Source organism: Simochromis diagramma, unplaced genomic scaffold (assembly GCF_900408965.1).
Source record: "Simochromis diagramma unplaced genomic scaffold, fSimDia1.1 OVJJ01000753.1, whole genome shotgun sequence".
In the NCBI taxonomy this organism is placed as follows: domain Eukaryota; kingdom Metazoa; phylum Chordata; class Actinopteri; order Cichliformes; family Cichlidae; genus Simochromis; species Simochromis diagramma.
This window is the reverse complement of record NW_024387523.1, coordinates 20,399,379-20,415,580: the sequence shown is the minus strand read 5'-3', so window position 1 is coordinate 20,415,580 and position 16,202 is coordinate 20,399,379. Positions and strand designations below refer to the sequence as shown.

The window sequence follows — 16,202 nt, the reverse complement described above, 5'->3', positions numbered from 1 at the left end:
ACATCTCTGTTGCTTGTGGGGCTCGCACACAAGAATTTCACTCGCATGTGCTGTGCCAGTGTGCCTGCACATGTGATGTGACAATAAAAATGATTTGATTTGATTTGATTTGATTTGATTTGAAATTGTGATTTAGGAAAGATTTGCATACAACTACAATGCATTTGACCTCATACTCAGCTCATATCAAAGTCTTTTTAAAAGTAAACCCCCTCATCATTGTACTTTAAGCTCTGTTGTACCAGCGATTCTTCAGTCAGTCATTCATATCACAACAAACTAAGTGCTACATACTGTGTGCAGCGAGCAAAGATATTTGGGACTTTAGCCCCCAAAACAAACAGACCTAAAAATGTGAGCCTTCATATAATATCAAAAAAGATATCAATATCCCCACTTCAGCAAATTACACTCAATGAATGGACTGATTGATTGTAAGAAGTAGGTTTGTGTGCGTGTGTGTCTGACCAGCACTTCCGCTTTTGTGACTGTAAAGTAACAATGAGGGAAAGCCCTGTGTTGCTGCAAAGCGAAAGCAAGGAGTGTTTTCCTCTCTCTAGTTACGCCCTTTTTAGCCAATAAAAAGGACACATTTTAACCTCCTTTCCTTTTTTTTTTTTTTACACATCCTTTCAGAAGAATTCATAACTAAATATGTTTCTAAAAGTGTGTAATTAGACCCTCTTGTCATTTCTTGGATGTGTAACCACTGTCCGGGGAGCTGAACTGGAAACTATCGGATGCTTGACATTTTACTTTCCAAACCTATGACTGAAAAGAATACTGTGTCACCGAGTTACAGTCCCTAAAGCAGCCCGTCTCCAGGCCTAATTGGGTTGGATGGCTCAGCCAGAAATCGAGGTGGCATTTTGCCGGAGAATTCCCTCAGCTCCCCAATGATGAGCCCAGTGTGCCTTCCTTTATCAACGTCTGCCTGCTTTTGCTGAGTAGTTTGTTTTTGCCCTTCGCACAATTTATCACCTGTCACATCTAATGGGACCCAGTATAGAGTACAGAGAGCCCTGGTGGATCCCTTGGGTTCATCTTTGTTTCCATTTCCACCACTGCCATAGATAACTCCTTCAATAGCTGGAGCCCTCCACCTCCACAGTGCTGGAGGGTTTCTGTGCGCTGGCATGGAAACAAATAAAGGCCTTTGCAATAAACAGGATAGAAGTTCCATTAAAGCCTTTGTGGCGAGATTGAATTTGGATGATAACAACGGACCTATTTGACTCAAAACTGGGAAGTTTTGTTGGCAAAGTCTTAAAGAGTCTGAGTGAATGTATTTGTTCCCCAAAGTTACAAAGTAATTTAGATACACAGAGCAGGTACAAATATGCCCAAAAGGTCATGGAAGGATGAGTGAAAATCTGTAAGTCTCACAAAAATGTTTTCTCTGCCCCCTTCAAATGGAGTGGTGTCATCATCATCGTCTTGTTTCTGCCCTATCATATCTCTCCTCTAAGCGGAAGGTTTGGCTATTACTGCTTTTGAAGGATGTTTCTAAATATTTATCCACAGCCACACACTGTATAATAGATCAAACTCATTCCACAGGATCAATTAATTTGAGATGGAAAACTTAGATTTAATTTGAGTGTTTTGACTAAAGCAGCTTTTAGTTTCAGTCATAATTTAGGCATCTAAGTTCTTATAGTTTTACTCAGTTAAATAGCATAAGATTATAGTGTTTCAGTTGACTAACAGTGTAGGTGTAACAGTTTGGCGTGTTTTTACTAGTGAGAGTCATCCACACAGTTTTCAAAGCATCTTACTTTTCTTGACATCAAATGCAAAACGTGTCCACACATCTACCTGTTTCTTGTGTTGACATTTTATGGCATTTTCATGAGTGTTACGACCCGGCTCAAAAGCCGCAACATAAATAAGGAGACAGACACCAGAATTTAGGTGAGAAGAGGTTCTATCTTAAAATGCGTTGCAAATTGGCTAAAATAGCTGGTACTACCAAGGCAAGGGCTAGCGAGCCTACCCTGAAAGCCTGCCTCAGGCTGATTTTATCTATTGTTCTGATTTTATCTGTTTTGATTTTATATACTGTTTTGTTTGTTTGTTAATTAGTTTGTTTGTTTGCTTGTTTTAATCAATTTTAAATCATGCTTTTTTATTTGTTTTTGTTTCTAATGTCTCTGTAAAGCACTTTGAATCACCTTGTTGTTGAATTGTGCTATACAAATAAACTTGCCTTGCCTCAGGTATGCTTTTATCCACACCTGACTAGGTGTGGCCAATTAGCAACAGCTGAACACACTGAGGAGATTAGGGGCTGCAGAGGGGCGTAAGAATAAGAAACAGGGACCATGGGAGCTAGCTGTACCATTTCCCATTGTGTTGGTTTAAATAATTAGCTTGTGTTAAGTGTAAAATTAAGCCTTTTCATGTTTTTATAACCTTAATATTATAGGTTTTCACATGCGCGCACACGTTCTTATCTTCTTCGGCTCTTATTATCTTGGTTTCCCTGACGACCACCTCTTTTTCCTCCTTTCAGCACCTCTTGCCCACACCCTGCTCTCAGATGAGTGTTAAAAACTGTAAGTACAACTCAGGGAGCTTTTCTTGAGTAAAGCAGTTATGGGCTGTATCCACTTTGAAAATGGTGAAAAAATAAAAGGAATAAATGTTTGTTTTTTTTCAATAAAGGAAATAATAATGGAATAAAAACAGAAACATTTCCTCGATACCCGTTTCTTCGGTTGTACATTTTTCAGAAAAGTTAGTGATCCCAGTTTGTGTGGGGGATTTTTTGTTTTTAAATTTTGTTTTAATTTTATTTTATTTTTATGGATATAATACACATACTCACAAAAATGCATTTTCCTTACAAATGTGGAACCATTTAATGGGAAATAAACCGACTTTCCATCAGCATAAGATTAAGATTGCCAAGAAGCATTGTTAGAATAAATAATCGACCAAACACAACTTTCCTTACTTTGTGTGCAAACACACACGTATCCCACTGGTGACTGATTCCTCATAGGCATACAAGTATCCCGGAAACAACTGCTGTCACAAATCCAACAGGATAGTAAAGCCAGAATAGTGAAGTCTCATCAAATAAGAGAAGGCGCTTCTTGTTGAACCTTTCAAAGTAAACGATGTAACTTTTACAAAAGTGCTTTGCGCTTTTATTCTGTCTCTATTTTTCTCAGATGTGGCGATAATGTCGGTGAATTTAGCATATCTGTTGATACTGATGCCGTCTTTACGATTTTTGCCAAACTAAAAGTAGATGTAGTGTTTTATTTTGACAGTAAGATTTGTTTTCCGCTGAGTATCCGGGTAGCTTGACGCGGTGGGACAAATGAAGTTCATAGTCCACAGCTGGTGATGGCGGATGTTGAAAAAGAGAGCATGAAGAATTACCACATAGCTTCGGAGAAAATTAACCCGGAGGCCAGTCGCTATCCTTACTGTATAGTGTGGACACCTATCCCCGTGTTATCGTGAGTTATCGCTTTTTGGCTAAATGCTCCAGAAATCGCACGAGGTGACAGCAGTAGCTTAGCTAGCTAGCAGACGCACAGTACCTTCCTGTTGCTGCCCTTCTTCCAAAACGATTTATATTAGATTATCTTCGCTGCTAACAAATGTCTAAGTTACAGCTGTGCACGAAGAACGGTTACATTTAATGAGCACGGTTTAAACTGAAGATGTTTGTACGTATAAATATAAATATGCAGATAATTGGATCACCGATACGAAGCAAACAAAATGGTAAACATGCCAGCTATTAAATGATATGCTTAAAGTCAGCCGTTGAGGATTTTGGGTCATCAGTGTTATAGTTCTGCGAAAGTATATCTTACTAAAACTTTGAATATCACAACGCAGTTGCTTTAAAACTCATACTATCGCCTTTATTTTCAGTGATATTACTAATAAATAATACACTAATCAAAAGTGTGTGTGTTTGTATTGGCTTGTCTAATCTCAACGTTTGCAGTCAGGCCCTCTTAAATAGTACTTCAATGTAGTGATGGTAACTTTGCATGTTTGTTTGTTTGTTTGTTTGTTTGTTATTGTTTCTCTCAGATGGCTGTTTCCCTTCATTGGTCACATGGGTATCTGTACTTCCACTGGAGTCATCCGGGACTTTGCTGGGCCTTACTTTGTTTCAGTGAGTACTGACTGAAGTTCTGCAGCATTCACCAAGCAATCCTTTAGCCTTTTATGCTAGATTTACTATGGTAAAATGCCCTGATAGATATGAGCGTAAAGAGCTCACTATTAGTTTTAACAAAGGGTCCAATAAAAATCGGACATGCTGTGCCTTGAGACCTGTTGCCTTTAAATCCAGTATTTCTCACTTCTGACACACAATATAAAATAGAAATGAATAGATGGCTGTACATCTACTTATATACACTGCAGTATGAGCAAATGAAGGCACAGCGCTATTGTGTTTTAATGTGGGGCATCTAGGTTTTCCAGTAGGACCAGTAAGACCGTTTCACAGTAGTGTAGGCAGTCATTAATTAAGTGTGGTTTTAGTGCTACAAAGTACTCTCCCAGTAATCTCATGAGCAATTTCATACATTTGCAGTGCCACCGCTGGATTATGCTGTGCTGTGGCAAAAATAGCGATGTTTGCCTTGTGTGTCAGAAAACATTCTGTCTTTGCAGCTGTAGAAATTCCTAAAGAGAGCTTTGTTTTGCTGCACTTTTGTGTTGTCAGACTATCGTTTAACAGATTCTTTGTGGGGTTTTTTTTTTTTTTGTTTGTTTTTTTTGTTTTTTTTTTTGGGAACATTCAGATTTGTTTATTCTGAAATGTCATTTTCTTTTATGGGAATTGAAGGCACACTATTCCTTGTAATAGAAGAAAGAGTACAGAGAGCTTGCAGCTTGGATCCATTTTGACTTGTATACACAAACAAGCAAACACAATAGTGAATCCTAACAAACAGGATGTTAGACCCATTTCCTAAATTGATGCTAAACTACATATTCCGGCTATTAGGGTGCTGAAAATGTCTCTTATTCAACCTTACATAGCTGAACAAGTTTTGCCCTAATGGTGGTGTCTTTGTTTAGTGCTTTGATGTAACCCCCCACCCAAAAGAAAAACCCCAAACAACATAAAACAGCTTTCAGTGAGCACAGATAACTTAAAGAAATATTTCATCTTTTGCAGGAGGACAACATGGCTTTTGGACAACCAACAAAGTAAGTAAATAAATATCGTATTTTTTATTTTTGTCTCTTTACATCTGTCATATACAACAATAAAGTTTGTTTTCCTCCTTAAATCCAGATACTGGATGCTTGATGTAAGCAAGGTTTACGCCAGCGGCTCCAATGCCTGGGACACAGCCGTGCATGACGCTTCAGAGGAGTATAAACACAGGATGGTAAATATGTGGTGTTGTGTGAATGACTTTGCCTCAACTGTGAAGTGAAGAAATAGTGGGAATGATTCTTGATAATGTTGTCTTCTCCAAAGCACAACCTATGCTGTGATAACTGCCACTCGCATGTCGCAATGGCTCTGAATCTGATGCGATATGAAAACAGCACCTCGTGGAACATGATCAACCTCTGCCTCCTCGCTCTCATCCACGGAAAGCATGTGAGGTAAGAAAAGCTCAGCGTGTCTGAGAGACTGACAAAGATAGAAAAACAGTTGATGTGGAGTTTTTAGTGGGCAAACATTGCAACAGGAAATTATTGATGACGTACTCTGGTGTATATCTGATATTGTTTCAGTACTGAATTCAAATAGCTAGGCTGGATAGTGGATCCATTCCTTTCAATTCTGCATTGTTCTGCGTGTACTGCACCACACGTCAGCAGCAATTCCCTGGCTTACTGGAACCAAACGTAACAGTGCATGAAGAAAAACTAAGATCAGTCTGGAGGCATTTCCGGTTTGCTATGCCAACAAGCTCTGTTTTTCTCTTATGTGCTCTATATTTTCTTTGGGATGAGATGCACATACAGTGAAACAGAGAGCAGAGAAGGGAGAGAAATTGGAGTAATCCTAACTAACAGCAGCCAGTCCCCAGCTCATGCCCGATCAATGATTTTGATCAAAAGCTTCACTTTGTCATACCAAAGATTGATTTTTTTTTTTTTTTTTTTTTTCCCAAGCTTGTTAGAATTGTACACAAACTTTTTATTTTGCTTTATGGACTCTATTTCCGTGCATGTTTCTATGGTTCAATAAATCACTTCACCGGTTTCCTGTTTTCCTGGCGAAGTATAAAGATTTCAGGGGAAGCTTACAAACCCATGTAGAGGCTGTAGACTGTTGCTAAAAAAACAAACACAATTATTAATCACATGAATTTTCTATCAAAATCTAACCTCAGTTACGATGATCTAGTGATGTTTTACTCGATGTTTCATTTGCTCCAGATAAGCATGAACAGACTAACGGTATCCTTTAAAAAAAAATTCATCTTCCGGGGAGCAATGAAGTGAACTACTTTCAGAGGAATGCACATAGTATTAGTGACTACCATCCTTATTCTCGAGATATCTGAAGGCTGTCTACCTTAGAAGGAGGTGATACAGTGCAAGCCCTGTACTCAACAGCTGCTCTCTTCAAAGCCTGCCTAAGAAGTAGGGCTGAAGCCCGTGAATGAGGTTTCTCTGTGGAATCCCAGGGGTTCGGACATAATTTCACAGGTATGCCTTGAACCTGTTGTGTCTCAGGACAAGAGAGAGAGACCTGATTCTTGGGAAATAATAAGAGTGTATATAGGACATTACTGGAATGTCTTTAAATTATAGCATGACAATAAAAAAAACTACACATCCCAGCAGAACTGCAGTAATTGTCAGAAAGTATCGGGAAGTGAGACCTCTGAAGTTGTTGCAGTCACTCAGTTTTTTTTTTTTTTTTTTTTTTAAATTATTCTTAATTGAAAATGTGCTCTGACTACCTGCTTGATCGTTAAAATTTTAAAGGGTTGTTTAGTATAACTTAATCACTCTTACTTACTTATGCAAAGCAGCCTCAATATTTAGTCTTATTTAATCTAAGGATATTTCTTGTGACTGCTTTACTAGTCGATTAAATTCAAGAAAAAAAAATCATGCTATTCCGCTAGTCTTAACACAGATGCCACAGAAACGTGTAGCCCTTTGTGCTATATATACTAGTGTGCGCGCGCGCACAAACACACACACACACTTTAAGTTTGCTGAGTGTGGCTTAACATAAGCATCGCTAACATCATCGACCTTCTTTCCTCTCAAGTCGATTAAGAGTTGAATTTTATTTATATAGCGCCAAATCAGAACAACAGTCGCTTCAAGGGACTGTATATGTAAGGTAGACCCTACAATAAAACATACAGAGAAAAACCCAACAATCATATGACCCCCTGTGAGCAAGCACTCTGACAACAGTGGGAAGGAAAAACTCCCTGTTAACAGGAAGAAACCTCCTGCAGAACCAGGCTCAGGGAGAGGGGCCGTCTTCCGCGACTGGTTGGGGCGAGAGAAGGAAGACAGGATAGAAGACATGCTGTGGAAGAGAGACAGAGGTTAATAACAGTGTGTATACAATGTCGTTAAACGTCCCTGTGATCAACTGAACATTTGCTACTTTGCTCCGACACAGCATACATGCAACCCTTGCTTTCTAGAACATTTAGAGATGTCTTGTGAGGCTGGCATCAGTTACTTTCCATTTTTCTTGTTTATCCCAAAAGTCCAGACACCAGTGTGTGCGATGTCTGTGCTCTAATTAACGTATTTTTCTCTTAGTTTTTTAGCTTTCCACACCAGCTGCTTGTTTTGCCTCTCAGCAGGGTTAAACAAAAAAAAAAAGAGATGTGTATATCATCTACACTGATTGTTGCCATAGCTACAGGAAGAACAAGGTTGAAGATGCCATGTCCCTTGTCTTCTGCTGGTCATTATAAGGGCTGTGGTTGGGATGGGAGGGGGCTCATAAAAAAATAAGAGCTCATTCCCGCGATTTGTATTTGTGTACATCACCGCATGCTTGTTTCCTCACCTTGGTTTTCCTGTCATCTCTCTCCAGCTGTGCAGGCTTTCTGAAGACCTGGCTGCCTTTTCTGATGCTCATGGGCATCGTCCTTACAGTGTCCCTGGCCCTCAACCTCCGGTGACCTGGGAGCAAGTCTAGGGACATGGTGGAAACCCCCTCGTGGGTCAGAGGTGGCGCTGACCTTTTGAACAACACAGGAGAGGGGAAACCAGTAACAAAGACTCCTCACCGCTGAGAGAAGATTGATGGACAGGATTGTCCAGGACATGCCTGATTGCTGGCTCGAGCATGATCACTGGCTTTACTGCCGTGTGGATGCTAGAATGTCCCAGTGATGGAAGTCCATTTATAATCACCTGCAATGACTAGGACTACACAAAAGCATTTATTGGATTCTGAATATTAAAAGTGTGACTGGCGGTTTTAAGCCATTGCCGCCTGCAAAGTGTAACAGTAAACAGTTGAAAAGAAGTACCTACATTGTTGAACTCTTTGAGGGGAAACACATCCATGCCTTGCTTTCAGATTTTACTCGGATTGGGATTGTAATCCCATGATTCAGTGCTTCCAGGATGCCAAATTTATAGCGGGGCGCACCAACATGTTAGTTCAGTTAGCTGCCTTTCTGCAGGAATCTATTGCATCTCATGCTTGACCTAACGTAGCTCTTCCACAGCACTGCAACGTCTACCTAAATACACAAAAGCAGTTTGTGTTTTTGTGCATTTTCTTACTCTGTAGGATATCAAAGAGTTTGCATCTTCAAAAGGGAAATATTTTCTCAGATCTGTTGGACATGCATTACACATATCACCTCATGATACTGTTATCTATCAGTGCAACAATTGTAGCAACCTCAATGAATATGGCTGTGGTAGAAAATTAGAGAAGCCTTTTTGTGTGACCAGCACAGACTGTGTCCTTCCATATCTTAGTCTCTCAGTAGTGGAACAGTTTGTCTGTGACTCTAAAGGTGTTGATGAAAAGCCAGCTGATGTCAGAGGTATGAAACCTGCTGCGATTTCGTTTTGTTGTCCCTTTGCTGCGTTCGACTTTTACGAGAAAAAGCCAGAGTCAGTGCCTCGAAACGACCTCTCTTTGCATTTTCAGCTTTATGGTCATTTATGACTCCTCCTTCTAAAAAAGAAATGCACATGATGGTTGGCACTCAAAATCCGTTGCCATGGCTGTCGTGAACAGCTTCAAATCCCCTCATTGTTTGCAATCAAACAGGGAAAAAAGTGTTGAGCCCTCTCTTTGTCTGCGGTGCTGCCAGAAGCAGCAGGTAGCCAGGATCCTCAGGTTTTTTCACGCTCACCGACCCCTGTTGAAAATCCCCCGTTTCCACCTCGGCGCCTGACCAGCGTCGCTCGCTCCTGCTGTTTTTCACCTCTGCAGATCAGATTGGAAGGTCATTGTGAAATGTCAGCACTGTTTCGCAAAGCTTTGATGTATACCGACCAACATCCTGCAATAATCCAAAGTAGATGTCATTTAAGTGTGAGCTTAAAGGGGTTTTCTGTAGTAACTCCAGGGCTAACACCATTTTCAGGCTCCTGTTGGAAGCAGAATTTCTGTGGCCTCTAGTTCTGTGTTTCACCCATGTTGCCTGTAAATACTTACACATCAGACTGTACATCAGGTGCTCTTTATATACTTTGCTAACTTGATCACTCTTCAGATTTGAATGGCCCTCTTTACTGTACTTGTAATGTCTGCTTGGCAGTGAGGCAGACCTGTGCCTGGATGAGTGTGTGTGTTTGTGCGTGTTCTGCACATTAGAGAGAGCATGCACTTGTGTGTATTGCATGCATGCGAGAGTGAAACTGTTGGAGAGGGATGTTCGTGGTTGGCTCATAGCTATCGCTTCTCGATTAATAATCAGCTGCATATCATTGCAGCAAACTGCCTAGTAATTGATTTCTATATTTATTACTCAGTCTTTCCCTTAATCTCTTTAAAATGTCTGTATTCACTGGTAAAATTGAGTGAAAATAAATAAAATATTAGATTGTACCAGACCTGCCTGTTTGTGTGTTTGAAATGGCCAATCTGGATCCCAACTAGATTGGCAGCTCTCTATAAAATATAAAAACATTTTATTTAGTAATACTTTAAAGATACAAGGAAAAAGTTCTAGGGTAGAATCGCACCCAGCCATCTGTAGTAGCCTTTAGTATAAATGAGTTGCCTTCTCAACCAGGTGAGATGTAACAACACCCACAGGGAGAAAAGGGAAGCTGCTTTTTAAGACTATTGTAACATGAAAATTGATTAAAAATCATCAGTGATTCCTTTAAGTATCAGTGTAGGCATAACACACTATTTTCTAATATTTTGTAGATGATTAGATTATTTTTTGGTTATTAATTTGCATAGCTGAAAAACTGCTATGATGATCAAAGAGCGAGTACTTTAACTAGCTGGGATCTGGATTGTCAGCTCTGGGAGCTCAAAGTTAAAAAAAAATCAAATCTGGTAAAGTATTTGTTTTGTTCTGAGGGGAGAGTTTCATGTGTCTTAAATGGTTGATTTCAAATGTGTGTATTGCTCCCTTTGACAGAACAGAACAAACTGCCTGTAACTGGAGTGAAAAGAGAAGGAGACACCAGCGCAGGACTGAGCAACGGGAACACTTGTGCCACCAAGTCTGGGAAACTGATGCCTCGCCGGCACTGAAGAGGCAGCAGCAGTGAATTATATCTCTGCTAGTTTGGCTCTTATTTCTTAGAGAAAAATAATTCTGATGAATAACCTGAGTGAGCATGCAAAGACCAGAACCATTTAACTAGTGCAAAAGGCTAATATGATCAATAAGACAATTAACGCAGCAAACTTGGACATGAGACGTGTAGTTGTAACCTACATGAGGCCTTTTGTGGAGATAAATTTAAATGAAAGGTGCTTTTTGCATCATAAAATGACATTTATTTGCAGTGGTAGAATAGGTCAGTAGCCCTTTAAAAATGCATATGTATGCCCTAAGATGTCAACTATTTCTTTTAAATGACTGAGCTGAGCAGACTACACTGCTGTGTCCAAGAAGGAGCATGGCTTTAAAGAAAACGTGGAAATGTGCTCATTATGCCTAAACTGCAGTGACATTTAAGGTGCAGACTTGGTGGACCTGTCTGTGGAAAATCCCAGTAGAAACAAAGAGTAAAGTGAAAATCCCTTTGGTGTTCTGTAATTGCGCTAAATGTCAGAAAACGGACGGCAAACGGTGTCTTTGAATGTGAAACCTGTCCTTAATGTAGCAGCTCATTTAGAGCGCTTTGAGGCATAAAAGGCAGTGGAGGCATGAACGGTCCTTTTGAGAGCAGCCGGCATGCCTCACAACATTGCCGCCTGTAACACATAAATATGAAGGTATATTTCTGAAAGAGAGATTGTGAAGATCAGCAGTACTTTGGGCCTATTTAAGGGCGGCCATGTGCGGGAATGCCACACTGAGTGGGGATGATGTGAATGGTTTTAGATGTTGCCTCCTGCGGTGCCTTGTTGTATCCAGGAGCCGGGTCCTGGAATGCGGAGACCTGTGGCCACAGCGATTCAGACCGCTCACAAAAGACAGTTGGGATGCTATTATTAGTGCCACCATCCACGTATACTTATACCAGTCTGCAATGTCAAAAACCCTCCTTTGTTTCTCTAATCCCAACATATCTTCTGTGCTGCAGACCATACAGATGCGAACTCTGAATGTGTCCGACTTCCAGCCTTAATGCGTATAAAAGTTATTATAGATTTTTGGCTCTGCTTTTCTCTCGCTTGAATTCGCATCATTCAGTCGTGACTGCTGTGTTTCATCAGGGCTGTCAGCAGGAGGGATGATGTTTTAAGACTGAGTCATGATATGCGAGAGCCTTGCTCGTCTTTAAATACTCTCGGAAGTCATTCAGGTAGTAGTCATTGGAAGTTGTCGGAATAAATTTATAAAGAAGAGGAAGTCCTCGCAGCTCTCATACTCAGCTGCCAAGTGGCCAAAAGTCTCATTATCTAGTAGATCATCGTGGTGTTAAAGAAAAGGGGGGATCAAAGGCTGAAGGTTGGCCCCCAAACACTCCTCCCCCACATTTAGCGCACACCACCTGGGGAGCTGGGAATGACGAGTATGTTTGCCTGTTCTTTGTTCTGAAATAAAACTGTTAAAGTCCAGAATTCATTACATTCACATTTATATTTGAGTGCAGAAAAAAGGAGAGAGAGAGAGCGAGCGCTGAAATCCCGGCCACTTTCTTCTCCTCATCCATCCTTCATGCCTGCGCTCTCTGCTCAGGGCTGAGGGGAAGATCTCGTAGATCCGGGCGGAGAGAAGCCCCTCCCCGCAGATCACTACACTCCTCGATGGTCCTTTTAACTTCATTGCTGGAGCAGAAGCAACGCCCCGAAGGATCAAACACCCCCTCTGATCTGCACGACCCTCACTTTTGTTCTCATGGAAATCAGAGCCAGCCTCCCGGCCACACTTTCTGCAGAGATCCAAAGTTAAAGGCGCATTCCCGGCCGGGACAGCTCGTGATCATGATGTTTCGGTGGAGCTGATCGTTTTTCCCCGTGTGCGTGTATTCTTTGTCGCTGTTTCTTGCCGCCGCTCTCTAACCGGACACTTTTTTGTTTTCCTTTCCAACATGCTGGATTTGACGCAGGGCATTGTTTTCTGCGCGCTCCTCGCCTCCGTATACGCTTCTTGCCCTCCTCGCTGCGAGTGCTCAGAGGCGGCTCACACCGTGAAGTGTGTCTCCAAAGACCTGCAGAGTATCCCGGCTGGGATCCCGGGATACACGAGGAATCTGTTTATAACGGGGAATCAGATCAGCCGGATCGGTCCGGAGTCTTTCAAAGGGTTGGAGAATGTTACCAACCTATCTCTGAGCAATAACAGGTAAGAAACTCTCCCTGAGCTCTGGGGCTCTTTGTTATTGTGCTAATGCAAAGCTCCGAAGGACTGAAACTGTGACAAACCTCTGTTTTCTCATTCTTCACATGGCCCCCATTATTCTTGAACTGCACCGATCCATTGGTTTAAGTTCTGTTACCCGTGTGCATAGTAGTAGACTGTGTTCAAATGACCACGTTCAGTTTTCTTTCAGGTTTGATTCGAGGTAAATGTGCTTTCATTCTCTCAGTCTTGATGGTGATTGCTAATGATGTGTCATCTTCAAATCCAGAATTTCTGAGGTGGAATCCCTCACCTTCAAAGGACTGCACAGGCTTCGCTCTCTGGATCTGAGCAACAACCAGCTGGCTGTTATTCATCCCGAGGCCTTTGCCGTCCTGAACCAGTCTCTGCGGGAGCTCAACCTGAGCCGAGCCCTCTACAACCACTCTGCAGTGACCAGCTTGAGCACGGCTTTCCACTGGAGCTCCCTGGAGACCCTGAGAGCACTGGACCTGTCGGACAACAGTCTCATCTTTTTGCCCCCGCGCATTTTCTCCTACCTGAGCAGCTTGCGGATGCTCCGGCTTTCCAACAACTCCCTGGTGGCCATCCACAACTCCACCCTTTCGGGTTTAGAGCAGCTGGAGGTGCTCGACCTGACGCTCAATGCCCTCAAGACTCTGTCAGAAGAGGGCCTCCAAGAGCTGGACTCCCTGCCCAGAGCTGCTCTCCTGCTGGGAGAGAACCCGTTCACGTGCACATGTGGAATTGAACCTTTTGCTCAGTGGCTCAACAGGTCACAGAATCGCATCAGAGACGTCGAGAGCCTCGCGTGCGTCTTCCCGGCCAGCATGAGAAACACGTCCTTGCTTGCCGTGGGGACGATGACTCTGGGATGCCACGAGAGAGATGCTGCCGCAGATCTCGCTCTGCAGACCTCTTATGTCTTCTTGGGTATAGTCCTGGGCTTTATCGGCCTCATCTTCCTCTTTGTACTCTACCTCAACCGCAAAGGCATCAAGAAGCGCATCTATGACATGCGAGACGCCTGCAGGGAGGTGTGGGAAGGCTACCATTACCGCTTTGAAATGGACTCTGACCCCAGGTTATCACAGGTCTCCAACAGCGCTGATGTGTGAGAGGACATTTTGCTGTATTTTCTGATGAGACAGACTTTCTCACCCCCACACATATATATAAGTAGAAAAGTGTATAAAATGTACAGATGTGTAAATATATACAAAGCAACATGTTCAGAGCCTTTGAGCCATGGTGACTGAAGCATGCACTGTTATCGGCTATCGCTATTCCTTTGCTGTCCCGAGTGGGCACGATTGTTCCAAAAAGACTATGCCGGCTGACTTTTCTTATATCTGCGCCTGCTCTTTATGTACTCCACAAAAGTAACAGCAAGTGCCTAAAGTCAGGTATTGTTTTCCACATGGCACAGTCATTCAGTATTTAGCTGTTTGAAAAGAAGCAACAAAACGCTGCCATACAAACTCGACACTATTAAAACAAACCTCTGGGAATTTAAAGCACAATCACTCATTCATCTTTAAACCATTTTACCCCCACCTCCTCCCTCCCAGGGTGCTGGAGGGGAATTAAACCACCAGAAAGCTTTTCCAAACGCTCTCCTTAAAAATAATAATAATAAAAAAAATATCACCGCTCCGCTCCTCTTTGGCAGTCGGATAAGAGGGAGGGGTGGACAATCCAGCGCAGACCAGCGGAACTCTTCCGGCCCCCCTTCTGCTATTTTTTTCAATGAAATGTCGCTTTGTGTCAGTTCCTTGAGTTTTATTGTCAAAATGATGAGAACCAGTCCCCGGGCCCGGGGCCGCTGAAAGCAGTCTCCCTCCCTCTCTCCTTCCTTAAAGACAACAGGCTGCTCTGGAGGCTCTTTGAAAGAGAGGTCTGGCTCTCCACATTTTTCTGTTTAAGGGATTTTTTCTCTCTCTTTCCGATGATAAGATACAGATGATTCTGAAACACCAGCTACATTGTTTCATTCAGCAGTTTGCTCTGACCAGTTAAGGGCATTAAGTCTTGTGAAAAGGAAGAAGAATATGTTCTTAGCTTTTAGTTTTTCATTTCGAGAGAAGTGTCTTTTAGGGGAAGTTGTTTTTCCAATAATTCTTCGTTCACCTCTTTAACATCCAGAAGGTCACCGGTAACCATCTAGGGTCAGGGGTAGGTTTACGGTTACTTTACCAAAACCCCCACAAACCCTGGGCTCAAACCCTACCCCTGACACTTAGGTGGACTGCTGATGATGCGGTGGGGGGTTAGAAATTAAACATAAATGTACATGCATGTCAATCCAGCATGGCTAAATAAATCAAAATGTATCCTTACAGCATATTTATTTCAGCCATTGTCGTCTTCATAGAAGACAAAAGCGATTCTCTCAGGCCTTTTGAGGCTCCAAATTCAGACAAACACACACAGAGCGGATGGCAAGCTGCCATTCATCAGTTTGTTTATTACCCACATTTCTAGCTGTCTGTGGTGCAAAGGAGGCCTGTAGTTAAGTGAAACAGCCTTGCCTTTGTTTGATGCCAAAGTAGCATCTTCATCCCATCAAGATGTTCTCCATACTCTCCTGATAGCCAGAAGCGTTTATAACCTGGAACCAGTTCACTGCATGTGGAATGACAAAGCATTAGAAAGTTGTACATGTCCGTGCTGTCATTTAGCCCAAATGTAACCTTGTGCATTATGCAAACAGCAGAAATGAACGTACTGTTAATGTCCGGAGGTATCATTTCTCCCGAGCTGCGGCACCACATTAAGCCGGGCATTTACTCGGCGATGAGAAAACAATTGAGGCTCGTACGCCGCGCACAAAGGGACGGCTCGGGTGGCGAGACGCCTCAAATGAGCTTTGTTTCTCAGCGCTGAAAAGACGCCTTGTTGACACTCATTCTGTTTCTGTTTTCACAGACGGCCATTATGCTGTCACGTAATAGGATTCACTCACGATGACAAAGTCGAGCGCTCTGATCCAGCTATTGTTCAAGTGTCATCATTCCTAATAATCTCCTCCTGGGGGGAAAATCCCGGGAAAAGTTTTCATTTGGCATTACGCAACGTGTCACAACCGGGGCATTAAGCCGGCCACGGGTCATTGGTGTCAATTTGCAAGACAGAGAGAAGAAGAATGATTCCCTGCATGTCATTACTTCCGTTTTCACTCATTAAAGTGTGGATTTGAAGCAGTGCCTTTTTGTCTTTTTATGAGTCTGCCTGTCTGAGAAATGTATGGTGTGCTTGGGCTGTGGGAGACTGCCTCAGCAGGAATCCAAGGAAAGAGAGGAACTT

The 16,202-nt window shown here is 42.3% G+C and overlaps 2 protein-coding genes and 1 long non-coding RNA gene across 3 annotated transcripts; 2 read left to right on the top strand and 1 right to left on the bottom strand.

Moving 5' to 3' along the window:
• The first annotated feature begins 3,305 nt into the window (after window positions 1-3,305).
• Window positions 3,306-10,014, top strand: tmem222b (transmembrane protein 222b). The gene is made up of 6 exons (XM_040020856.1): window positions 3,306-3,473; window positions 4,063-4,147; window positions 5,165-5,196; window positions 5,285-5,381; window positions 5,474-5,604; window positions 8,027-10,014. The coding sequence occupies exons 1-6, from the start codon at window positions 3,358-3,360 to the stop codon at window positions 8,112-8,114; spliced, it is 549 nt and encodes a 182-aa protein (XP_039876790.1). The 5' UTR covers window positions 3,306-3,357; the 3' UTR covers window positions 8,115-10,014.
• LOC120726870 lies at window positions 6,117-8,109 on the bottom strand. The gene is made up of 2 exons (XR_005694390.1): window positions 8,000-8,109; window positions 6,117-7,504 (listed from the first exon to the last, which is right to left on the bottom strand). It is a non-coding gene; the product is annotated as an uncharacterized LOC120726870 (long non-coding RNA).
• A 2,269-nt stretch (window positions 10,015-12,283) lies between the features above and the next one.
• tpbga (trophoblast glycoprotein a) lies at window positions 12,284-16,102 on the top strand. The gene is made up of 2 exons (XM_040020855.1): window positions 12,284-12,878; window positions 13,165-16,102. The coding sequence occupies exons 1-2, from the start codon at window positions 12,625-12,627 to the stop codon at window positions 14,012-14,014; spliced, it is 1,104 nt and encodes a 367-aa protein (XP_039876789.1). The 5' UTR covers window positions 12,284-12,624; the 3' UTR covers window positions 14,015-16,102.
• Window positions 16,103-16,202: the final 100 nt, after the last annotated feature.

What these genes read in the sequence shown, in the direction of transcription:
- tmem222b (XM_040020856.1), top strand. Translation starts at nt 3,358, where the DNA reads ATGGCGGATGTTGAAAAAGAGAGCATGAAGAATTACCACATAGCTTCG. An exon ending in CTGGGCCTTACTTTGTTTCA is followed by an intron (nt 4,148 to 5,164) that starts GTGAGTACTGAC and finishes CATCTTTTGCAG; the next exon opens with GAGGACAACATGGCTTTTGG. An exon ending in AGGAGTATAAACACAGGATG is followed by an intron (nt 5,382 to 5,473) that starts GTAAATATGTGG and finishes TCTTCTCCAAAG; the next exon opens with CACAACCTATGCTGTGATAA.
- tpbga (XM_040020855.1), top strand. Translation starts at nt 12,625, where the DNA reads ATGCTGGATTTGACGCAGGGCATTGTTTTCTGCGCGCTCCTCGCCTCC. An exon ending in CTATCTCTGAGCAATAACAG is followed by an intron (nt 12,879 to 13,164) that starts GTAAGAAACTCT and finishes CTTCAAATCCAG; the next exon opens with AATTTCTGAGGTGGAATCCC.